General features: G+C 43.5%; 1 protein-coding gene across 1 annotated transcript in view; it reads left to right on the top strand.

The window, feature by feature from the left end:
* The window catches only part of LOC126474456 (uncharacterized), a 304,482-nt gene that overhangs the window by 258,637 nt on the left and 18,498 nt on the right, over window positions 1-27,347 (top strand). Inside the window, exon 7 of the mRNA XM_050101929.1 lies at window positions 14,198-14,423. Coding sequence (XP_049957886.1) covers window positions 14,198-14,423 — 226 coding nt within the window. The remainder of the gene's footprint in view (window positions 1-14,197; window positions 14,424-27,347) is intronic.

A 27,347-nucleotide genomic window follows, 5' to 3' on the forward strand; every position in this document is an offset into this window, starting at 1 on the left:
TAAAAGATGAGTCAGCATATAAAACTTATGTTTCTCTCAAAACTTTGTGTCTGTGTTTGCGCCCTTATGGTTCTCAGTTACTCATTTCAATTTGAAATGGGTTATTTATTGATGCGTTCAATGAAGACACTCTTTTCAGTCGTTATAGAAAGCTAAAATTGATAACGGCCGCCGGCCGGGGTGGCCGAGCGGTTCTAGGTGCTACAGTCTGGAACACAGCGACCGATACGGTCGCAGGTTCGAATCCTGCCTCGGGCATGGGTGTGTGTGATGTCCTTAGGTTATTTAGGTTTAAGTAGTTCTAAGTTCTAGGGGACTGATGACCTTAAAAGTTAAGTCCCATAGTGCTCAGAGCCATTTGAACCATTTGATAACGGCCCGAAACAACTGAATATCAGTCAGAAGTTACATACAGCCATTCGGTTACAATCGAAACAGCTACTCCCGTCAGTTAATGCACCGAGAGGCTGCTTAAGGTGAACGATTAACACTTGTTATGCCAGAAAATGGTAAGTGGTCATACCTAAGTGGTACACACTGCTAAAAATTACTTATCACCGATGTGAAACACAGCATTAAACAAAGACGACCGTAATTTTATGTACATTGAAGGTGAAGAGGGGAGAAATGAAAGGAAATTATTGTTGCATCGAGAAAATGTGTTGAACTGAGGCTCGAACCCGGGATCTCATGCTCAGTAGATAGTTGCGTCAACCACTACGCCACCCGGACACAATTTGCGATTGCGCGGATTGTATCGGCAAGCCTCCTGTCCAACCCACACTCCCACAGAGCGCCACCTATCGGCAGTCCCCGCCCTTGTCCTCCATGCTCGCTACTTTGAGATTCCTGCAGGAAGTCGATCGTAATTGTGCATCGGCACTTAAGGTGGTGGATTCATGCCCCTCCACCCCTTTCCAAATCGAGGCGAATCAATTATTTGAATGCGTGGTGCCTGTTATGCACCATGCGTTTATATAATACACGACTATAAAGTCAACGCTATTGCGCATATCACTTGATCGCCAAAGTAGGCAGTGGAAAGAATCAACACTTGGCAGCTCGAATTCCAGCGGCCTCTGCCGATTCATTATTATTAAGAGGAGAACCTGAGAAAAAGTGGACGCACTGTACTGGAATTGAGGACACTATCTGCACTGACATTAAGACGAAGCCGGCGGTTGTGGCCATGCGGTTCTAGGCACTTCAGTCTGGAACCGCGCGACCGCTACGGTCGCAGGTTCGAATCCTGCCTCGAGCTTGGATGTGTGTGATGTCCTTAGCTTAGTTAGGTTTAAGTAGTTCTAAATTCTAGAGTACTGATGACCACAGATATTAAGTCCCATAGTGCTCAGAGCCAGCCATTAAGACGAAAGCTAACCCAATTTAATCCCAAGTAAGCAGAAACAAAAATTTTAAATCGCATTGCATTACGTTTATAAGACTCTTATGATTTGAGAGGAAAATTAGTTTTCCCACATAAACATAACTTAATGCCTGAAAGTCGTCTGCAATCGTTAGAAATTCGTATAAAAATGTGTTATTTCTCATGACATATGTTTGGAAAATGTATTCTTCAAGACACAATGGTGAGACGTGGAAAGTGATTTCTGCATTCGTTCAAATAGACATTCAATCGACTAGTCGAACAATATGCTCATTGTGGGCGGGACATTCATGTTTCCCGCCAGTCGCCTCGTCTCACAATGATGCTAAAGCCGTTGGCAGACGGACAGTGAATTCGAATGGTTCAAATGGTTCAAATGGCTCTGAGCACTATGGGACTCAACTGCTGTGGTCATAAGTCCCCTAGAACTTAGAACTACTTAAACCTAACTAACCTAAGGACATCACACATCCATGCCCGAGGCAGGATTCGAACCTGCGCCCGTAGCGGTCGTGCGGTTCCAGACTGTAGCGCCTTTAACCGCTCGGCCACTCCGGCGGGCAGTGAATTCGAACACAGCGTTGAGCGTGCCGAGTTTCCGACGTCATATCAAGGAAAAAGCACGTTGGGGAGTCTTTCCGAACTCGCAGAGAAATAAATATCTGGCATGTGAGATATTCTGAACTTGCGTTTGACAGCAGACCAGTGAGATGGAAGAACGCCACCTGTGTCACATAAAGACATCTCTCTTCAGTAAAGGACTGCGGGGCGCCATATTGCCTTTTAGTTGAAGGTCATATGTATACATGGTGTTTCCGTAAGAGCGTTCGAAAATTTAACAGGACGTAAAGGATGCTCCACTGAACAATTTGAGGTAGGGAACCAAGGGTCGGAGAAGCCACCTCAAGAAGATAGTAGGAATAAAATCGCGTTACTGTGTACTTGTTTATTTACATTAGTTAACTGCAAATACCATCATTGATACAATGAAGCTATCACTTGTGCCGTATCTTACAAAATGTGTTGAAACTGACGGCCATCAACCTCAATGTAAGCATGACATCGGCGAACAAGTTTCTGACGCTCTCTGGCAAATATGCCTCTTGTGCCTCGAGTCACATCACAGGCAGCTACAATTCTGGCAACTAATTCCACCTCTGTATCCACTGTGGTCTCATACTTTTGTAAATCTCCGCCGTCAGTTCTGTAAAGGCCTCGTCGCTACTGCTGTGGAAGCCGAGTTGTCACTGTTGTTAAGATAGGCCAAATTTGTGATTTCTTGAAACGGCTTCTGGTGCAGTGCACCGCTAAGACAATTTGTCCCTGCCACTATCACACAGCTATGCCCCAGGGCCAGGCAAGAGGATAATAGAACGAAGGCTCTATAATACTCCAATAAATTAGTAACAAAATCACACAGTTGAGTTAAAAAGGCTTACTTATCTTTGTGAGCTGTAGGATATTGAGATCTGAAACACTGAAACTTCCTGGCAGATTAAAACTGTGTGCCCGACCGAGACTCGAACTCGGGACCTTTGCCTTTCGCGGGCAAGTGCTCTACCAAATGAGCTACCGAAGCACGACTCACGCCCGCTACTCACAGCTTTACTTCTGCCAGTACCTCGTCTCCTACATTCCAAACTTCATTCTGGATCTGAAACACTGTTTGTTGTATAATACGAAAAAGGCCCTCAATGGCTAAGTGCAAATATTCGCAGCTAAACTTCACAGTACACAGCAAATGCAATTTACAATAACTGTCAGTTCACTTTTAAGAGTTCACTAAACAACGTTCCCTGTCTAAATCAGCCCAGGGCGAAGATCTATAACCAAGTGGGCGAGAGCTACTCTTCTATCTTTCGAGTAGGTTTCTTTCCGTTCGTTGCCGTCCGGTCACTGACGGATTGTACGCGGCTGGCAGTTGGCCGAGGCGAAGTCGACATCTTCAAACTCAGCGCCGCCTGTGGCGCCGGTGGAATTCCCTCAAATGGCGAGAGTCTGTTACACTGCCACCAGCTCACATCGTTGCGCCTGCGGTGCTTTTGCACTGGCTGTCTCTTGTTCGGACGACAAGCACATACACAAGTGGCTTTAGATATCCCCATAAGAAATCATGAAGGGTATTCAGGTAAGGTGACCTCGCAGACCATGGAATAGGATTTCCCCAACCAATCCAGCGACCAGGAAATACTGTACCGGTAGTGCATCATCGTATTGTACTGTACGTCTTACGTCTCTGAGTAGCACTAAATAATGAATGGGTCTGTCCTTGATTCATAGCACATTATGTCATGGGACAATGTAGGCTCTGAGCACTATGGGACTTAACATCTGAGGTCATCAGTCCCCTAGAACTTAGAACTACTTAAACCTAACTAACCTAAGGACATCACACACATCCATGCCCAAGGCAGGATTCGAACCTGCGACCATAGTGGTCGCGCGGTTCCAGACTGAAGCGCCTAGAACCGCTCGGCCACTCCGGCCGGCTGGGACAATGTAAATACGATACAACACAGCTACCTTGCTGACAAGTAAAGTAAACGAAACCTTCATCATGACTTCCTGGTAATCAGGCTCGTCCTCCTTGTGTACTTGCAGAAAATAATGAATGCACACGTAAATAAACAGCACAGTACGTGTAAACTTGTACGTATGTTAGTTGTAAATTAGCTGGAAAACAGTAACGCTAGACAAAGCGGTGAACAAGTTTACTTCTATATTTCCTTAAACTGCCTTCTCCGACCCCATGTTCCCCACCTCAAATAGTTTAGTGGAGCATTATCTCTGTCCTGCTACATTTTTGCACGCTCTTACGGAAACACCCTGTATAAATACATGCATTTCTAAGCTCCAGCAAATTGAGAAATCTCGAAAATTCGTCTTTAATTGTATGATTTGTTGTAAAACTTCGGGAAACGTCATATTGTTGGTTAAAGAATTACTGTAACTTGCGTATTATCAAAGTATGCCGTAACAAGCCAAAGACACTTTGAGGAGCCATCAAAAACGCATCGTTGTTTGCACAATTTGTTATAATTAGATGCTAGTTAGTAACGTATCTACGACAAACTTTCAAGAGATGGAAAGTATGGTCGCAAACAGTTCACAATAGTTGTGGCATAATGAGTAAACACATAGAATTGTGAGTTGACAGATGGTGTGTTGCTGGTTCGTGTCGCAGTGGATCCAAACATTTCTTGCACTAACCTTCGTGTTTTCTGATACGTTCTGATATTTCCGTATTAGCGTCATAGAAATATATTCTATGATATTCGATGTTATGTAAATAGTCGTAGCTAATAAGTGCGCTCTTTCTGAGGAATGGGTTTGTTCGATTGACTTTATCTTCGAGACAGCTTGCATTACTTACAGTAAGATATTTTTCACTTTCTTGTTTTAAGTCTTGTATTTCACTTGTAAAGATTCTACTACTGAGTAGGAACAGTGAATAAGTAAGAATGACTTTAGGATTACATTAAAATGTGGTAATGATAAAATAATTTTTATCCTACATGGAGAACTGTTCCAAATTTGTATCGTGCTATTTGTAATGGAACTTTTATAAGCCAATGTCCTTATTAACTAGACATGGCAGTTTCGTTTTTCCGTTATAACATGTTCATGCATATTGAAGTTTTTATTTATGCACACCACAGACAGAGCAACATGACTAGCGTATGAACAAGGGAGCAAATGTGTGTTTTAATAGAGCTAACGTGAGAATTTTACGCCCGTCCATTTCGTAAACAGTTTAATTTTCGAGTCAGATACAGCCAACAATTGGTGCTGGAGTGCGCTGTGATCACGTGTACCACACTGAGGCACAAGTACTTTATATTTAAATTGAGTGTGGAGGAGGGAGAAAGGTACTATTAATGTCAGCTCCATGGGGACTTTACGCGGAATCATCGGCTATGAGTGAAAATGTGTGCCGGGCAGGGATTCGAACCCAGAATCTCCTGCTTACAAGGCAGTTCGTTAACCACTGCACCAAGCGGACACAGTGGTCAGCGCATACCCTCAGTATGCATCGCGGCCGACCTACACACCCACTCAGCACCGACTATCCACACTCCCTGCCCACGTGTTGCACGCTCGCTACTTTGAGGTTCCCACAGAAGATCAGACGTAATAGTGCATCCGCAATGAAGAAGGTGGATTCGTTGGCCATCGAGGCGAATCAGTTATATGAATGCGTGGTCTCTGTTTTTTCCGACATATCCGAAAGAACAGACACCACACATTCATGTAACAAGTACCCCATGCACAAGTAGCATCGTTTCTGAACGTTCAACAGCACGTTGAACTCGGCATGCTTAACTTTGACGTCTGAAAACACAGTCTGTGTGGCGACGGCTGAGAAAAAAATGGTTCAAATGGCTCTAAGCACCATGGGACTTAACATCTGAGGTCACCAGTCCCCTAGACTTGTAATTAATTAAATCTAAGTAACCTAAGGACATCACACAGCCGGCCGGAGTGGCCGAGCGGTTCTAGGCGCTACAGTCTGGAACCGCGCGACCGCTACGGTCGCAGGTTCGAATCATGCCTCGGGCATTGATGTGTGTGATGTCCTTAGGTTAGTTAGGTTTAAGTAGTTCTAAGTTCTAAGGGACTGATGACCTCAGAAGTTAAGTCCCATAGTGCTCAGAGCCATTTGAACCATTTTTGACATCACACACATCCATGTCCGAGGCAGGATTCGAACCTGCGACCATAGCAGCAACGCGGTTCCTGACTGAAGCGCCTAGAACCGCTCGGTCACATCGGCCGGCTCGACGGCTGAAACATTGGAGTGAACCGCTAGACTGACCATTCTATTGTTGAGAACTGCATCACATCACGATAAGGTTTGCTCTATGGGATATGCGGAAAATAATCACCACAGAATTAAGGAAGCTATCCACCGACAGTATTAGTGGCGTAACTACGCTGAGCATGAGATGGCCCTGGAAAAAATAGGGGAAAAATAGGAAAAAATTCAAAGGGGAAGAAAAAGTGAAAAAAAAATCAGTTAAGATTTTAACAACAAAAACGCCAGATCCTGAAAATTTGAAACACGTCATCAAGTCCAAACGTCCTGGAATGTTGACGGGTGACATCGTCCTGTTGCAGGATAATGCCACCAACACGTTGCCAAGGTTGTATCGAGTACGCTGTAGACGTTACCCTGGGAAGCCCTTACACTACCTCCATACAGTACCGATCTCTTCCCAGGCGGTTTTCATATTTTTGGAGCCCTGCAAAAGACATTCGTGGCCCTTGATTTGCTTCGGGCTAAGAGGTGCACGGCTGGGTCCAATTATAGTTCCGTGGACAACCGCAAATGTATTAACAGTTACGGCAATTAGTTTTAAAGTAATAAACGGTTCGCATACTTCTTTACATCTGTCTCTTTTTCGTATCACTTCCCCTTAAGTAAAGTTGTGTAGAAATTAAAAGAGGATTGAAAATTTATTTTTCTAAAGTAATGGACCATTTTCTAAATATAAGAACAAGGAAAATTTTTTTAAGTGAGACAAGAATCTAACTCAATAAGCACATACATTCCATACATTCCATTAGCAGGTTACATTTTTACATGGATAAAGAAGCTTGCTTCTTTTAAATCACCTACCGGTCTTATTGTGTTTTGCAGTACAGTATTGGGTATTGTTCTGAATATAAGAAGATTGTATTACTAGTTAAATAAAGATTTCCATAAGCAACAGTGTGGTTTTGTATTTAATGAAAATGGACCTTGGGTTGTGTTCAGTATTTCTTATGTGCATTGATGCGGGGACGAATAGCTGTTTAATGTATGGATACGTGTGGTAAAATTGCTTAGTTTGTATTTCGCTCCACAAAAGCATTTAAAACAGGCTGTCGTATTAAATTTTTCTTACTTATTTCACTTTTTGACTCGCGTGAATGTCAATTTGATCACACGCTGGGACGACCGTTGAGTTAGGGTGGAATAAGGGTAGGTATGTAGGAGGGGACCCCATCTTATCTATTTGACCCGGTGTAGCAGGCTTCCCGACCGTGAGCTTTGTGACCCGTGATGTCAACGTCGTGTTTGCGACCATTAATATTTTAGTCGTGGTTTCCGACCCACAAAGGAAGCCGCGACAGTGGGTAGAGGGGCTCTGCCGACCGTTTTGTAATAAGAACATCCCTTCGTATTTTATCCAGACTAAGGACTGTCTGTGCACATAGAACGTAGGCAAGTTAAATTTTTACATTTCTTTTTTTACTTTTTATTTTTAAGTTTTTTTGTTTCTGCAGCAAACGTGCGAGGTCGACTATTAACAGTTTGACAATATTCTCGATTCAGATGCTGACAGGGCTTCGTGAACTAGTCACATGCCGTTAGTGTGCACTATTTGTATTTTCATTTCACCTTTGTGCATATCATATCTCATATTCTATTTTTCAAGTAAGCTTTTAACACAAAACAATTTTAACAACCAATGCGAGGGTAATACGTTATGTAGCATTTTAGGATGCTCAACAGAGGTTTCCATATGACATTGTTTACTTCGTTAATTTGAAAATATGGTATAGATTGGTGAATTACATTGTAGTTAGGAAAAACAGCTTCCACTTCGAAAAATACGTCATATATCCACAATGACAATTAAGAGGACAGCGAAATGCATGTCAGTTTCACTATATTATTACCGTTCAAAATGTAAGAAAAATTCGAAAGACATTCTTGTCGCCAGAAATCTCAAAAATATTCCTGATCTTTTGTCGACATCGAGCGCCTTTCTCATTAACGTATTTTGTTTCTTGTTTTATCTCGTATCAACATTAGTATCATGCTGTACAATGCAGGACTCGTTGGAAAATAATTTATGAAGTCTTTCGGGTACATGATTCTTATTTTTCACTGATTTAAAATGTGACCAGTCGCTCTCTTTTTTCTAACCATTCTCTTTTCCACTGTTTTCTTTTTGTGGCAAGTCATAGCTGTATATAATTGCAGCATTCGCTTTCTCTTGGGGGTTCGACATCTCAACCTTGTAAAACCGCGTTGTTAACGGACGATTTTGTCAATATTATTTATGATGTGAGGTTGCTTCATTATATTGAACGTTTGAGAAATTACTACTGTCAATAAATACCGAACGTGTGCAGACCCCGTAGACCGATAGTGGAAGACGCTCTGGTCAGAAAACCCAAGGTGCAAAGCTGCTTGACCGCAAATCCCACGGAATCTGTGACACCTACAAAAGGGTCGGAATCACTACGGTCGGAAAGGCCACATAGCCCTTGTCCCCAGGTCGTCATGACTCAAGGCAACTAGAAACAATCAGGTAAGCCATTCCGGGGCGGTCGCGCTGCTATTGGCCAACGCCAATGACGTCAAAGTGAATGCTGTTCTGCCGCCGTCCGCTAGAGTTTTAACACCAGTCTCATGAAATGAATGTTGTTAAGTGTTCATGCACATTATTAATCGCTTAAATCCCAAACTATAATAAATAAGCACTTTTACGCTATAATAACTCCACCTCCAAAGATTTAATATTAAGAGTTAGAACATCTTACTGCGTTCAAAATGGTTCAAATGGCTCTGAGCACTATGGGACTCAACTGCTGAGGTCATTAGTCCCCTAGAACTTAGAACTAGTTAAACCTAACTAACCTAAGGACATCACAAACATCCATGCCCGAGGCAGGATTCGAACCTGCGACCGTAGCGGTCTCGCGGTTCCAGACTGCAGCGCCTTTAACCGCACGGCCACTTCGGCCGGCTTACTGCGTTCAAAAACACACACTGTAGCTCAGGGATATCACGAAGGAATCCACTGAAGATTTTTCTTTGCGGCAGGTTTTAGTTGGTGTGTACATATCCCTTTTCAAACGAAGGTTCTTGGTCTTCCGTAGACAGAAACTACTTTGTGATGCATTAAGGGGAACTTTGAAGTTGTTGTAGAAATTACATTTTGCATCACTCCGTCACACTTAGCAACATGTCGCCCATGAAAACTGCAAAATACCACTTCAGACTCCTTTATTTCTTGAACCAATCAACTGAAGGATATTATGGAGATCCAGTCATTGCCGGTGATGCAATCTGAATCCGGAAGAAGTTTCTCTGAGACTGTATCCAAGGAACTGTCAATGTAATCTCACCTGGTGTGAAACATTGTCTAATTTCTTCTTTTACTGGAGAAAAAAAAACAAAAAAAACAGATAACTGACTCTAAATAATGAGAAGTATGAAGTCATCCAGTTGAGTACTAAAAGTAATTGCATGGGTGTGTGTGTTTGTCCTTAGGATAATTTAGGTTAAGTGTGTGTAAGCTTAGGGACTGATGACCATTCGGGAGGACGACGGTTCAATCCCACGTCCGGCCATCCTGATTTAGGTTTTCCGTGATTTCCCTAAATCGCTCCAGGCAAATGCCGGGATGGTTCCTTTCAAAGGGCACGGCCGACTTCCTTCCCCGTCCTTCCCTAATCCGATGAGACCGATGACCTCGCTGTCTGGTCTCCTTCCCCAAAACAACCAACCAACCAACTGATGACCTTAGCAGTTAAGTCCCATAAGATTTCACACACATTTGAACATTTGAACTAAAAGAAATTCGCTAAATTTCGGTTACATGATACATCACACAAATCTAAAGGCTGTAAATTAAAGTAAATACTTAAGGATTACCATTACGAATAACTTAAATTGAAACGATCACATAACTAATGTTGTGGGGAAAGCAAACCAACGACAGCAATTTATTAGCAGAACACTTAGAAAATGTAACAGATCTATTAAAGAGAAGGCTTACATCAAGGTTGTCCGACCACTCCTGGACTACTGCTGTCCAGTGTGCGATCCGCATCTGATAGTATTGACGAAGGAGGTCGAAAAACTTCAAAGCAGGGCAGATCGTCTTATATTATCGCCAAATAGGGGAAAAGAGCGCCACGGGTATGATACGCGAACTGGGATAGCAATCGTTAATACAAAGGCATTTTTCGTTGCAACAGGATCTTCTCATGGAATTTCCATCAGAAACTTTCTCCGCTGAAAGTGAAAATATTTTTTTTTTTTTTTTTTTTTGGCCCCCACCTGCGTAGGGAGAAATGATCAGCGTAATAAAATAAGAGAAATCAGAGTTCGCACGGAAAGACTTATACGTTCATTTTCCCCGCGCGCTGTTAGAGAGTGGGATGATAAAGAAATAGTTAGAAGGTGATTGGATGAAGCCTCTGCCAGGCATTAAGATGCGAAATGCAGAGGAGTCATGTAGATGTATAAGACGCACATGTATTTACTTCCAAGAAATACTTCGAATACTTTGCTTGCATGCCCTTCTTACGTCTTTTCAAAGCGTTGTTTTCTCTCGTAAGCAGTTGTACCTTAGTTTTCAATCTGTCTATTTTGTGTTTAACAGTTGTCAAGAACTATCTCTGTGCCGGTCGACTGATCTAATTTAATTTTCTCCGGAGATACAACTTTTAAGACAGACTGCATACGCTTTTCTCTTCGCATCAGCAATCTTTTGCAAGTGTTATTTATTAATAATATTTTAGAATAGAATTAGTATTGTTCTAGAAATTGGTAACACTATAAAAAAATGCGTGAATAATTCCAAAACCGATAATACATAGAAACGTGTTTCTAAAGAGGATGAATGTCTGGCAGTTATATGTACGTTGTCCTTTTTGGTGCTCGCGACAACGTCGAATGCATCTCGATGCCAATTTAGAATTTTTTGTGATAGTAGAAAATCACCTTTAATTATCCTTTCAAAGGAAACGCCAAAAACTCGTCTTTTAAATTCCACTTCATGATCTTCAGAAAGGAAATAATCTCAACAAATCTTTTGCATTATTCACATTAACAGGATCAGTTCTTTCACCCATTTGCGCAGTAGTTCCCTTACCTCTCAGAAATCGATGGTAAACGATATCCGTAGTTTTATATTAAGCATTTTTGCATTCAGCAATAGCACAATGATTTCTGCTTTTGCTCATTGTACTACAAAACGACCAGCCTGAACAATAGCTAATAAGAGACTGCATGTTCTTTAAATCAACGCAGGGATTTGGGAACTTGCTTGCATTAACAATGCACGTCTAGCATTATCGTCTACCACTTCTCGCTTTCCGCTTCCCGTATTGCTAATGCCAGCAGTCTGCCCGTGAAGCCAGTAGGGCATGCCCTGATTATGACTATTGTTAAGGCGCCCGTAAACGATCAAAAGTGTCTGACAAAATCGCTGTTATCTAGCCATAGATTTGCCAAGCAAGTCCGTACACGTTCAAACAATGCTTGTTAATTTAACCTCACTTCAACGCAGACGCTATGGGTATTTTGGAAGTAGTGAGAATGGGCACAAATGCAGACAACAGCAGTACTGCCATTGACTTTGTCACTGTGTTTAAAGAAGAAGAAAACAATATGCTGGCCCAGGGAGTGGTTTAATATGAGAAATATACAGCAGGAAATCTGTTAGAGGAAATGATGATTACATCAACTTTCTGCTGATTGACAGTGAAACGTTTCATAACTTGTTTAGTGTTACTTCATCCTCGCATTGAAAAAGAAGACACAAGTACGCGAAAATTTATTCTCTTCTACTTGGTCCCCTAATGACAAGTCATTAAAATACCGCAACGTGTGGACATATAGCTCACATCGTCCACTCTGCTTGTTGTAAGACATCGTGGTCTCCTGATCTTCATTGCTTACATATTCCGCCCTCACAATCATATTCCACACATGAAGACGCTTCATTCGAACCCAAAAGCCAATGTTGTATGAATTCATGTAAACGATAGGCAATTAACTAGTAAATCGCAAATGCGCACTGAGATTGAAATACTCGAGGCTGGCGTACACACACACATTCCAGACACGACGGTCACAGGAGCTTTTAAGTTGGGACAGGCAGACCGCACGCCGGGAGGCTGGTCCCTTCAGACGACGAGTTAACCTATCTACGTCGGCCGGCGACCGCCCGTAGAGCAGTCAGCATGTGCCCGAGTGAAAGGCAGAACAACCCCGTGTTCGACTTAAAAGTAAATTCCGCTACATTGTGTGGGAGCGCCCAGCCTACGCATTCTTTACAAACATAGCACGCAGTTTCAGAGGTTTTCACAGGAAGACAGCAAACGTCAAACGCCGATGCTACAGATTTCCGGATTGGTCGCCTTAAACGAAACGTCATTCTCCCGTTTTAGAAGAGCAATGCTGATTGGCAGACGATATTCCTGACGCCTTGAGCTGAAGGATTAATGGAAGAGACCGAAAGATATACCCCTTCACGTCTGGCGTGGAGAGGGGCCATTCCGTTGTCACTCTTGGAGTGAGAACACATGACGAGAACGTGTGCGCTCGTACGTGTACTCAAAGAGCGAGGAACAAGTCTCTCCTCAGTATTTCACTGGGAGAGCACATCTGTCGAGAGCAAATCGGAGTGCGACTCTATATTGAGTACTTGCGATTAAGCGTTGTTCACTGTGTTGGCCGCCACACTTATAGTGCTGTGTGAACGGACAGAGTTATAGTTAAACACCTGCGAGCGAAGTTTTTAGTGGCATCACGGTGGACTGGTTATCTGACAGGTGCACCACGCCAATAATTAGACTAAGGGCGAATAGGAGTCCTTGACTTCATCAAGGCGTAGGGAGAGTTTGATTGGCGAAGGTCAATCCAGATAGAACGAGAGTTATCTTATTTGTCAGCAGCGAGCGGTGCAGACAGCAGTCATCACAGCTTACGGTATTGTGCGCTACAGATCTTGCGAGCAGCATATTTCCTCCACAACAGTACACTTCACTGCATTTCACATGCGACAACCTCGACCGTACCTAGCAACATTCTAACGGATAATTATTCAAGTTGAGTAAGTGCGGCTCTCAGCCATTCTGCCAAATCAATAACAATCTTAAACTTTGTATAGAAATTTCAGTAGCGAATTTCCGAAAAGAACCCGGAGATAACTCGTTCAGTTCATAACTAAGTGCCATTGCGATTTCTCAGAATTTTATGCAAAATAAATAATAATTTTCGTTAGTTTCATGTTTTTCTTACACTAACTAGCACTACTCCAGTACCCAAGTATCCCTCTAGTTACGTAAGAAATTTTGTGAATTTTTGTGTCATTTCCTTACCGGAAGAATCCAGAAGATATTTATTTTCAGGCATTTCTCTTTAGAACGTTAGGAGCGTCTGTCTGACTTCTGTAGTAGTGTGGGGGTGGAAATTGCATCTTGCAGGAGCCACAGGATAAAGGGTACATCTCAGATTAATCCGTTGCGCAGAATGACAGAATAGCACCCACACGCTCACATTGTATGTCATTGTATGTGTAAAATATTGATTTTGTTCATAACCCTTTCATGCTTTAATATATGGCTGGGGAATATGTGGTAAGTCCACCGTTTTGGCAATTGTCAGTGTTGTTTTGTTTATATACTTGATCGTAGTTTTCATAGCAGTGGAAACGGACGATACATTAGATAAATTGTAATAAAATAATTTTTGACTAAATATATGCGGCGAAACGTCGACGCAAACAATGTCCGCCATCTTGTCAAGCTTTATGTCAATCAAAATTTCTCACAAACACGTCAAACACGAACTATGCTTGACAAACACGTCAAATTGCACCGTACAAGGTCAAATATTTGGCAAGCAAAGTTAAAGTTTGATAAGATATTTGACCGTTTACAGGGGCCTTAACGACCGTGAGTGAATCACTGCTGTCGGCGTCTTTTGAGTGATGATGAGTGCAGTCGTGTTCAGTCAGCGCTGCGCCATGCATCGTAATACGAGCCGGGCGGCAGCAGTAACGCGACTCTGCCCCTCAGGAGTACTGCCTGGACGTGCTGGAGCCGGCGGGCCACGGCCGCAGGAGGCGAGACGAAGCCGGCGCCAGAGGCGAGGGCGGCGGCGGTGACGGCGGCGGCGCCGGAAGTGGCGGCAACAGCAGTGAGCAGGCGGGGGAAGCCCCGGCTGGCCCGGCGCAGGCCCACCACGCGGCGTCCTCCGCCAGATTCCGCGAGAACATCGAATTCTCCGTGCTCATGCCGGGAGGTACGTACTAAACTCTTCGTGAATCGAGCCCACACTCTGCTCATAGCTTCTGCCACATCAATCGAACACAACGCACTACAATTTACGACGTATCCGTATTACGAGAAAATACCCAAAACAGAAGAATGGAAGCCGACCTTGGGGAAGGTCAGTTTCGATTCCGGAGAAATGTAGGAACACATGAGGTGGTACTGACCCTACAACTTATCTTAGAAGATAGGTTAAGGAAAGGCAAACCTACATTTATAGGTTTTGTAGACTTTGAGAAAGCTTTTCACAGTCCTCTCTTTGAAATTCTGAAGGTGGCAATGATAAGACATAGGGAGTGAAACGCTGTTTACAACTTGAACAGAAACCAGACGGTAGTTATAAGAGTATAGGAGCCTGAACGGGCAGCAGTGGTTGAGAAGGGAGTGAGACAGGGCTATAGTCTGTCCCCGATCTTATTCAATCTGAACACTAAGCAAGCAGTAAATAAACAACAGAAAAATTTGGAGTAGGAACCAAAGCTCAAGGAGAAGAAATAAAAACTTTGAGGTTTTCTGCTAACATTGTAATTCTGTTAGAGACAGCAAGGGACTTACAGGAGCCGTTGAACGGAACGGACAGTGTCTTGAAAGGAGGATATAAGATGAAAATCAACTAAAGCAAAACAGTGATAATGGAATGCACTCGAATTAAATAAGGTGATGCTGAGGGAATCAGATTAGCAAACGATGCTCTGAGAGTATTAGATGAGTTTCGCTAGTCGGTAAGCAAAATAACTGATGATAGCTGAAGTAGAGAGGATATAAAAAGTAAACTGGCAATGGCAAGAGAAGCCTTTTTGTAGAAGAGAAATTTTTAACATCGAATATCGATTTAAGTGTTAGGAAGTCTTTTCTGAAAGTATTTTTATGGAGTATAGCCATCTATGGATGTGAAACCTGGACGATAAATAGTTTAGGCAGGAAGAGAACAGAAGCTTTCGAAATCTGGTGCTACAGGAGAATGCTGAAATTAGAGGGCTAGATCTCGTAACTAATGAGGAGGTACTGGATAGAATTGGGGAGAGAAGAAATTTGTGGCACCACTCGACTAGAAGAAGGAATCGGTTGGTAGGACACATTCTCAGACGTCATGGGATCACCAATGCGGTACTGGAAGTGTGGGGGGATAAAAGTCGTAAAGGAAGGGCAAGAGTGGAATACAGTGAGCCGATTTAAAAGGATGTAAGTTGCATTAGTCATTCGGAGATAAAGACGCTTGCATCAAACCAATCTGCACACTGAAGATCACAACAACAATAAATCCAAATTTTGTGCGCAAATAGTTACGAGTGCACTGAAATACCACTAGATATCTCCCCACGCATCCTTGTTATTGTTGTCATTGAAACAAACGTTCAGTTCATAGTGCTGTGGAATGTGGGGAAAAAAACGCAAATTGGCATTCGTAAGAAGAAGAACAACACCAAAAATGCAACAGGAGCGTAATATGTAAGAAATTGTCCACGCAACCTGCCACTGATGATGCCTTGCAGAAAATAAAGGCGAAACTTGTATGTCACTAAAATTGTGTTCTATTCAGTTGCTGTCAGACGGTCCATAAGTAGAAATTATCAATATACCGTGATAGGTTTAAGTAGTTCTAAGCTCTAGGGGACTGATGACCTCAGAAGTTAAGTCCCATAGTGCTCAGAGCCATTTGAACCATAATCTGACAGTTAGATACTATTCAGCTCTCCCAGCATTTGCTTTCTTTTAAATTGGAATTATTAGATTCTTTTTTTAAGTCTGAGAGTATTTCACCTGTCTCGTATGTCTCGTACACCATTTGGAATAGTTTTGTCGACGCTGCTAACCTCGCCGTTGAGCGCCCATAAGCGTCAGTTTTGTCGTGGCAGACTCTCCCAAGAATATCAACAGTTATGATGGAATATCGTCTTCTCTAGAACCCTTGTGTCGGCTTAGCTCTTTCAGAGTTCTATCAGATTCTTCTCGTAGTATCAAATCTCCCACCTCATCTTCATCAACTTCCTCTTCCCTTTCTATAAGACTGCCTTCAGGTTAAAACGTCTCTCACTATATTTCTGCAATCTCTCAGCTTTCCCTTCTTTGCTTAGTACCGCCATCCAAGCTCTTGATGTTCATACAGCTGTTTCTCCTTTCTCCAAAGGCCTCTTTAATTTTCCTATTGTGGCATTAGCTTTCCTCTAGTTATACATGTTTCTACAGACTTACATTTGTCCTCTAGCCATTCTTGTTTAGCCATTTTGCATTTCCTGTCAATCTCATTTTCTAGACATTTGTATTCGCTTTCGCCAGCTTCATTTCTGAAGTTTTGTATTTTCACCTTCTTCAATTCAATTCAACATCTCCTATCCAAATATTTCCAATAGCTGCTTTCTTTTTGCCAATTTCATAGTTTCCTGCCCTCACTATTTTATCTCTTAGGGCTACCCATTCGTCATCTACTGTATTCCTTTCCCCTGTTTGTCTGTCGTTGACTAATGCTCCCGCTGAAACTCTGATAGATCTCTGGTTCTTTCGACTTGTCCATTTCCCATCTCCTCAATTTCCTACCTTTTTGCGAATTCATCTGTTTTAATCTATAGCTCATAAACAATAAATTATGGTCAGAGTCCATGGGAAAATCTGTTTCCGAAATCTCTGTCTCATCCTCGTACAATCAATCTGAAATCTTTGAGTGTCACCACTTCTCTTCAACGTATACAACATTCTTTCAGGATTCTTAAACTAAGTCTTAGCGATGATTAAATTATGCTCTGTGTAATATTATGCCAGGTGGCTTCCTCTTTTATTTATTTCCCCCAGTTCATGTTCTCCTACTACTTTTCCTTCTCTTCCTGCTATCGAGTTCCAATCAAACATCACAATTAAATTTTCCTCATCCTTAACTATCTGCATAATTTCCTTTCTCCTCAGCATACATTTTTTTTTCAATCTCTTCATCACCTGTGGAGCTCGTTGGCACATAAATTTGTATTACTGTGGTGGGTGATGGCTTTAAGTCTATCTTGGCTACGATAACTTGTTCACCATGCTGCTCATATAAGCTTACCAGTATTCCATTTTTCTTGTTCATTATCACACCTACTCCTGCATTACCTCTATTTGATTTTGTGTGTATAGCCCCCTACTCACATGACCAGAAGTCCTGTTCATCTTGCCACCGAACTTCGCTTATCCTAGAGCATACAAAGCGTGTTTCATAGTTCATGTTACACACTTCTAGAGATTGTGGAGAGGACTTAGTACATCAAGTTTTGCATAGGAAACAATGTCTGGAAACGTCGTCCGACGCCACTACAGATAGTTGAAGTTACCTGTCCCGCCGCCTTTAAATGTATGTGTATAAATGGTGATCCCGTGGTGGTGTCACAAGCTTTCAAAAATGACGGAGAAGGATAAATGTATCAGTTTCAGGCATGGGTCCCAGCACCGCAAACGAACGAGTCGAAAGTTATAAGCGAAACCGTTCTGATAACTCTGACAGTGGAACACATGTACCGGCACTGTCATTGCTCAGACTGTATGGTAGGCAATCCTCAGGTGTGGTAATATGGACCAAAGCAAGCAAAAAACATCTGGTAAACATGGACTCTAAAAAGCATACCTTAAGCGCTATGAGCACGTGTTAAATAGAGGAGATGTGTTTCACACTAGCGAAGATTAACAAGTGCTCATAGCTCCTCTGGATTCAATTTAGAACCCATGTTTACTAGACATTTTTTCTTCTCTTGGTTCACACAACCACCTCTGAAAGTTGCATGCCCTACATTCCTAGCAACGGAAGTACCGATACATGTATTCGCTGTCGGAGAGGTCAAAATGATTCGATTCGAAACTTCCTGGCAGATTAAAATTGTGTGCCGGATCGAGACTGAACTCGGGACCTTTGCAGGAGAGCTTCTGTGAAGTCTGGAAAGTAGGAGACGAGGCACTGGTAGAATTGAAGCTGTGAGGACGGGTCGTGAGTCGTGCTTGGGTAGCTCAGATGATAGAGCACTTGCCCACGAAAGGCAAACGTCTCGAGTTCGAGTCTCCGTCCGGCACATAGTTTTAATCTTCCAGGAAGTTTCATATCAGCGCATGTTCCGCTGAAGAGTGAAAATTTCATGTTGGAACTTTCGATTCATTTTTTTCTGAACCAGGGACCCTTACCTCAAATTGATTAATTTATCCTTCTCCACCATCCTTGAAAGGTTTTAAGATCATCATGTATTCAACCGGTATACAAGATGAACTTTAATAAAACCGACAAACTCCAGGGACTGATTCCTGACAGGAAAAGGAGGAAAACTGTCTTATGAACGTGTGTTAAGAAATGGATAGTGTGCATGCAACGAGAACAAATCGTTCCGGAACACAGCACAGAGCTGCATCGCATCCACGTCACAAGTGTTGCAAGTGGTCTTCATGGGATGCAGTGCACGCGTTCATACGTCACATCACGGATTGCCGCACTCTTTTACAGCGTCATAGGCCTCGTGAACACGCTGTGGAAGGGTCCACACACCAGGAACTAGTTCATCATACACGACGCTTTTCAGATTTCGCCAGCGGTAAAAATCCTGGGGGTTTAAGTCCAGTGATCTAGCAGGTTATGCTAAAGGGCCTCCCCGTCCTATCCAATGTCCGGGGAAGATGTTTTTGAGGTGTCGGCAAACTTAACGCGGAACTGGGGTGGTGCTCCATTATGCAGAAACCACATAACCTGTCGTATTGCCAAAGACACATTCTCAACTAGCCCGGGCAGAGTATTCCGCAGTAAGTCCAGGTACGATCCTCCGTCGATGCATTGTGGAAAACAGGCGTTCCAGGTATGTGGTCGCCAAGAATTCTTGCTGACACACTGATGCAGGACCGATGCTGATGAGACACCTCAACCATTTCGCGAGGAATGTCTGTAGCCCATAGGCGACGATTACGCAAATTGATGATGCCAGTTCTGGTAAAGGTTGCTTTGTCGGTAGAAAAACTGACCATAGAAAACCCATAATTCTGATGCTCTGGTGCAAAAACCATCGACAAAATTCTTCTAGTAGAGGGAAATGCGCTGCTGATGATCCTTGCACTCGCAACAGGCGATAGGGATAGTAGCGGTTGTCACGCAGGATACACATAATCGTACTTAGTCTTACACCATGGAGCTTATAATGAGTTCGTCTCAATATCCCGTGGAACCCGGTCCTCCAGTTCTGATGTAAGTACAGTCCACCGCCTCCCTGCACTTTCTTTTGTCTGAAAGGATCCATGATCACACAAACGCTCAAAATGGGCTTGAAATGTTGTGCGATGTGGTTGGTGTCTGGGAGGATACTTGTTTTGGTACAGCCGTGCTGCCTCTCGACCGTTTCCATCTGCCTGGCAGTACACAAACACCATCTCGGCTCGATCCCGACATGAATACCAGACCATTCTGCTGCTTATAGTACGCTGCGTCCATCACACAGCCTGCAACACACAAGGAACAAATGGCACGTGTTCAGAGGAACTTCCCTTCGTCAGCGACATCTACCGTGGCAACGATACAATTTCGGACACCTGCTCACAGGACGTTTTCTCAATCCATTTCCAGTCAAGAATCCGTTCCTGCAGTTTGTCGGTTTTATTAATGTTCACCCTGTATACAAACTTTTACGGGCGCCGGCGCCTGTAACGTTGACGCTCTGTAGCGTCGTTGGATGATGGTTCCGGAAATGGGTTCCTGTATAAAACTTGATCTGCCAAGTGCCCTCTACAACCTCCAAAGTGTGCATCATGAATTGTGAAACACTATGTATACAAAAACAAGAGACTGGTCAACCAGCCGGAGTGGCCGAGCGGTTCTAGGCGCTTTAGTCTGGAACCATGCGGCCGCTACGGTTGCAGGTTCGAATCCTGCCTCGGGCATGGATATGTGTGATGTCCTTAGGTTAGTTAGGTTTAAGTAGTTCTAAGTTCTAGGGGACTGATGACCTCAGATGTTAAGTCCCATAGGCTCAGAGCCAGGTCAACGCAGCTGTAGCGGCCATGTTTCGTCCATACTGCGATGGAACGTACGAACGAACAATAGCGGAATGCAAAGTCCGTTGAAAGACGCCACTAAGACAAAGTCACGAAATCAAATTGCGAAAAATACGCTAGTAAAGTTGTTTTGATCTATTGGGTCGTTCCTAGACTAATAATAAATCTCCCTAGAGCTATTTACGCTTACAGTATATGGAGTTCCTCCAGATAATGCAAAAACTATTTAGGGGCCTAGGTATCTCTGCCTGAAGCTTCTTCAGGTGACAACAAGAGCAATTACAATAAATTTATGTGAAAAAAAGGAAGGAACATTAGGGTTTGCATGGGAAACGTAAAACTGGTTGCCGGACACGGATTCGAACGGGCATCCTACAGAGCATGTGTTCTATGTGCTCGGACGGTACAGATTTAAATGTTTTAAGTTTTTTTCCACGTCAGGTTCAAAAAGACGAAAATGAAACATGCATTACGTCAGACAAAAAAATGTGATACAACCGACAGTTTCTGAAGTTGAACAAAGTGATTGAAAGCATAACAAAAAGCATTCGTATGAAGGTATTTTTGCGGAATCATTCACAGTTTTAGGTTCAACGCCTTTCATGGGTAACTCTAGGAAAAAGATCTTGTAATTTTAAAATGTATTGCAGTAACGTAAGGGGAAAACAAATTAACCAAGAAGACTGCCACCATCCCATAATAAATGTTAATGTCTCAATTTAGACAATAAATCTACAGTTGTAACACATCACGAGTATGTAAAAGTCTATCAAGGCGATTTGTTCAGCAAAAAACCATCAAGAAGGCGCATATTTTCAGCGAACAATACTCCAGCTGCAAGCTAAAAACGCGAAAAAATGTGCTAACAATTTATCTTCGCGGTAATACCAAACCGTTGAGCCTGATGTGATGGATCGCGATAAAAATGAGATCGACATGATATATTCGGGCAACAGTGGAATAAAAAATGCCGGAATTTTACGTTGCTAACAAGAACTGGAAAATGAAGACCAGGTGGTCGTATGCTCGACATTTTAAAGAAATGTAGCGTGTCAAAATATCAGTGTTTGCAATACTTCGTGATGCGAATAGTGTTTACGGGAACAAGCTAAAACAGTCACTTGATACTTTGAGAGTTATTTTGAGTAAAGTAAAGAAGAAGCAAACAATTATCGTGACAAGCGTCCCTCACCGGTGTGACTAAATAGATTCTTCTTTTCTTCTTGCATAGAAGCCGCGCTGGGTAGCCGCGTGGTCTAGGAGGCCTTGCCATGGTTCGCAGGGCTCCCCCACCCCTCCCCACCCCCCCCACCCGTCCGACAGTGTCGCCAAACGCGTTGTTCGTTTGGTTTCCTGAAACAGAATAAGAGAACGAAACAGAAATTGGACATGGGACGGTAGTAAGGATAGAAACCGAGCCACAGGCTGAGCAATCTCGGCCATAATTATACTATACGCTATGAGACTAATTGTATCTGGCGGGCGGCTTGAGTTTGCGCGCGCAGCGGCTGATTCGCTGACTTCAGTGCTAATTAACTCGGGAACGACGCAACGTGCCGAATTCTTTTCATAGCAGTTTTTTATCGGCACAACCTACACTGCAAAACCTTTACAGGCTTTTCAGACTGTTTCTAACCACCCTATATATTAGTAAAGCAAATGAACATATAATTGTGCCGGCCGCGGTGGCCGAGCGGCTCTAGGCGTTTCAGTCCGGAACTACGAGGCTGCTGCAGTCGCAGGTTCGAATCCTGCCTCGGGCATAGATGTGTGTAATGTCCTTAGGTTACTTAAATTTAAGAAGTTCTAAGTTTAGAGGACTGATGACCTCAGATGTTAAGTCCCATAGCATTTAGAGCCATTTCAGCCATTTGAACAAATAATTATGAGTTGCTTGAACAGAAAGTAAGATCCGATCGGTCGTGAATTGGAAACCACTGAAAAAATCAAAAATGTTTTGTTTGCAACAGTTTGCTACAGCTTCAAGCTGCTTCTCTACGTAGTCGCCGTTCCGACTTCGCCTTTTTCGTAGCGTTGAACCAGTCTTCCAATACCCTCGTCGTCGAAAGCAACCGCCTGTGCTTCCCGCCACTTCTCTACTCTGGTCTGCAGTCCGTTGCCTGTGCCAAAATGTTATCTTCATAGCCAGCGGCTCACGTGAGCAGGGATGAACAACTGAGAGAGCCAAGTCCAGGTTATATGGTAGACGATCCAACACTTCCCATCGAAAACGCTGTAGGGGCGCTCTCATTGCCCCTGCACTATACGGCCGAGAATTGTCGCGAAGAAGGAAATGCACGAAATCAGGCGGAAGCTCGCAGCGGGCACCCACATTTGGCGGGAGACACTATTCTGCTAGGCATCTTTACGTGCTCACTGTGCGCTCGGAACTGAAAAGACGGATGTTACGCGATCGACAGGTGTACTAGAAACGCTGCCCAATACATTTATTCAAAGCTTCATCGGATTTTCTCTTTGGTTTCTATTTCGCGACCTGTCAGATCTTACTTTCCGAATAGTCCCGTAATCTACTTTTTATTCACTGTTTGCATTTGTGTATGCTCTCACAATCCTGGATTCGCTTTCGTGTGACCGGGAATCTGTGGTTGTCTACATCTACATCTACATCCATAATCCGCAAGCCACCTGACAGTGTGTGGTGGAGGGTACCTTGAGTACCTCTATCGGTTCTCCCTTCTATTCCAGTCTCGTATTGTTCGTGGAAAGAAGGTTTGTCGGTATGCTTCTGTGTGGGCCCTAATCTCTCTGATTTTATCCTCATGGTCTCTTCGCGAGATATACGTAGGAGGGAGCAATATACTGCTTGACTCTTCGGTGAAGGTATGTTCTCGAAACTTTAACAAAAGCCCGTACCGAGCTACTGAGCGTCTCTCCTACAGAGTCTTCCACTGGAGTTTATCTATCATCTCCGTAAAGCTTTCGCGATTACTAAATGATCCTGTAACGAAGCGCGCAGCTCTCCGTTGGATCTTCTCTATCTCTTCTATCAACCCTATCTGGTACGGATCCCACACTGCTGAGCAGTATTCAAGCAGTGGGCGAACAAGCGTACTGTAACCTACTTCCTTTGTTTTCGGATTGCATTTCATTAGGATTCTTCCAATGAATCTCAGTCTGGCATCTGCTTTACCGACGATCAACTTTATATGATCATTCCATTTTAAATCACTCCTAATGCGTACTCCCAGATAATTTATGGAATTAACTGCTTCCAGTTGCTGACCTGCTATTTTGTAGCTAAATGATAAAGGCTCTATCTTTCTATGTATTCGCAGCACATTACACTTGTCTACATTGAGATTCAATTGCCATTCCCTGCACCATGCGTCAATTCGCTGCAGATCCTCCTGCATTTCAGTACAATTTTCCATTGTTACAACCTCTCTATACTCCACAGCATCATCTGCAAAAAGCCTCAGTGAACTTCCGAAGTCATCCACAAGGTCATTTATGTATATTGTGAGTAGCAACGGTCCTACGACACTCCCCTGCGGCACACCTGAAATCGCTCTTACTTAGGAAGACTTCTCTCCATTGAGAATGACATGCTGCGTTCTGTTATGTAGGAACTCTTCAATCCAATCACACAATTGGTCTGATAGTCCATATGCTCTTACCCCATATAATCCATATGCTTGTCATCGAGACGGCTGTTTTGCCTGCTTCCCTCCCCCCTCCCCCCACCAGCACACCCACCCCTCCCACCTCAGACCCTTCAGCAGAGCCGCTGAGCGTAAACCACGATGGGTGATCACCTCGTTAAGCTGTTGGCTATTTATAGCGGGCCTGCTAGGAGCAGGGCTGCTGCATTCGTTCGCTTTCACCTTCTCTCGCGAACGCGGCCAGCGAAAGGCGGCCCGGTCACGCTTGTGACCCAGTGCTGGCCGCGCGCAGCCTCTGGTACGGCGCCAAGGCCGCTGATTCAGCCTGGCCCAGGACAGGGGGCAGTGGGCAAGGTCACCGCTGCCGCTCGCCTTGACCTTCGCGCCTGCCCCCACCGCCCTTAAAGCTGCACTGCGTGCCTCCGCCGTCACCCTAGCTGTCGGAATAGTTCGCTCCATACTCCTCCCTACTGAATGGTGAGCTCGACGCTGCAACTCTGCTCCCGTGCATTTCCGAGTTGCCCTACAATCCGTTCTACTGTACATCTATGTACGCTGTTGGTTATTAAAATTGCAGCACTAGGAAAGACAGCAATTAGAGAGAATTTAATTACTGTTCATGTACAGGGTGGCGCAGGGGAACTGGAAATTTTGAACGTTACAGTTGGCACCACTGTAGCGCCGGCAGATGTTCGAAACTTTGCACAATTGATGTGAACGCATTGCCATTTAGTAATCATGGAAAATTTGACTGGTGCGGAACGTGCAGTAGCTGTGAGAGCAACAACCTTCAACATCGCAGCGCGTCAGCAATCGTTGGTCAGTATATTAAAAGACTAGAAACCCTCCTCGATTGTAAAAAAGTACCTAGCGTTAACCTAGGTTTCGGCGTAGATAACTACACCTTCTTCAGAACAATAAACCCCACAAGTCCCTAAGGAGACCTTTATCAATGATTAAAAGAACACTATAGGTATACATTTATAAACGAAAAAAAAGGAAAACACAAAAAGTACATATGTACAAGGTATAAACCGTTACTTAACTTAATGGTGTAACCTCCATCTCACACCGGCCTATGTTCGATGGGCCATGACCCGCCATAAACTGCAGCTACAAATGGTCACTCACAAATGTTGAAGGTTTTTAATAAGCTGTTAGAGCGTTTTACAAAAATGGTGATAGTGCGACTGCCGCGCAGAGAACATTTCGACAGCATTACCAGCTTGGACGTCATGGACGTGTCCCATCTGCGCATGCGATTACAACGTGGGTGCGTAATTTTGAAGAAACAGGATCTGCCTTGAAAAAGAAACCTCCAGGTGGCATTCCAACGGTACGTACCCCAGAGAACATTGCAGCTGCTAGAGCTGCAATCGAGAGAAGTCCTCGCCGCTCCGTTCGAGAGCATGCATCTTCGCTTGGGATTAAGCGACGAAGCTTACAAAGAATACTGCACGAATTAGACTTCCATCTCTATAAGTTGCAGATTGAGCAACACTTATATGAACGAGACACAGCGTCACATATGGTTTAGTAGCCAGATATTGGCTAAAATCAACGAGGACGCGAATTTCCTTGGTAACTTATGGATATCAGACGAAGCCCATTTCCACCTGAACGGATTCGTGAACAAACAGAATTTTCGTTATTGAGCACAGGGCAATCCTTGTAAGTATCATCAGCGACCACTACATAGCGCCAAGGTCACAATATGGTGTGCTGTATCATGTCATGGTGTTATCGGCCCTTATTTTTTTGAACGTGAGGATGGTAGTGCAGTGACAGTAACATCCGCTCGATATGTTGAAATGCTTCAAACATTCTTTACACCGAGACTGTACGAGCTTAAACGTCGAAAATATGTGGTTTCAGGAGCACGGAGCCACGTCACACACTGCTCGACAATCGATGGCAGCAGTTCGTCAATTGTTTGGAAGACGCATTATTTCACGTAACGGTGACATTGCATAGCCTGCGAGATCCCCTGATCTTAGTGTGTGCGACTGCTTCCTGTGGGGACATCTTAAAGGCAAGGTGTACCGTACACGTCCTGCAACAATCCATGAACTGAAGGAGAACATTGAAAACGAAATCACTGCCATTCCCCAAGATTTGCTACACCGCGCATTCCAGAGTTTTCATAACAGGCTGTTAGAGTGTGAACGCCGCATGGGAGCACATATTTCCGATGTCATCTTTAAAAAGTAAAGGGACACTTTTGGACATTTTGATTGTAAAGACATACTGAATAATGGCATACTGAATACATTCACTTTCGTTAATAAATTACTAGTTTTATGAATTTGTTCATGGAAATGACGTTATTTCGAAATTTCCCGTTTCCCTGCGCCACCCTGTATAATCGGAATTATGATACATCTGCATTACGTGAACATGTCCGCATTTCCTGCGTTTAACATAGGATCCGCATATACCAGGTGATCAAAAAGTCAGTATAAATTTGAAAACTGAATAAATCACGGAATAATGTAGATAGAGAGGTACAAATTGACACACATGCTTGGGATTATATGGGGTTTTGTTAGAACCAAAATAAAACAAAAGTTCAAAAATATCCGACAGATGGCGCTTCATCTGATCAGAATAGCAATAATTAGCATAACAAAGTAAGACAAAGCAAAGACGATGTTCTTTACAGGAAATACTCAATATGTCCATCATTCCTCAACAACAGCTGTAGTCGAGGAATAATGTTGTGAACAGCACTGTAAAGCATGTTCGGAGTTATGGTGAGGCATTGGCGTCGGATGTTGTCTTTCAGCATCCCTAGAGATGTCGGTCGATCACGACACACTTGCGACTTCAGTTAAACCCAAAGCCAATAATCGCACGGATTGAGGTCTGGGGACCTGGGAGGCCAAGCATGACGAAAGTGGCGGCTGAGCACACGATCATCACCAAACGACGCGCGCAACAGATCTTTCACGCGTCTAGCAGTATGGTGGGGTGGAGCGCCATCCTGCATAAACATCGTACGTTCCATCAGGTGTTTATCAGCCAGGCTGGGAATGATGCGATTCTGTAACATATCGGCGTACCTCTCACCCGTCACGGTAGCAGTTACTGACGTTTTGCTGTCCAGCGCCATCTGTCGGACATTTTGTGGACTTCGTTTTTTTTTTTGTTCTAATTAAACCCCATGTCATTCCAAGCATGTGTGTCCATTTTTACCTCTCTATCCACATTATTCCGTGGTTTATTAAGTTTTCAAATTTATACTGACTTTTTGATCACCCGGTATTTTTAGAATTCTGCTAATGTCCGCA

This window comes from Schistocerca serialis, chromosome 4 (assembly GCF_023864345.2).
Source record: "Schistocerca serialis cubense isolate TAMUIC-IGC-003099 chromosome 4, iqSchSeri2.2, whole genome shotgun sequence".
NCBI lineage: Eukaryota > Metazoa > Arthropoda > Insecta > Orthoptera > Acrididae > Schistocerca > Schistocerca serialis.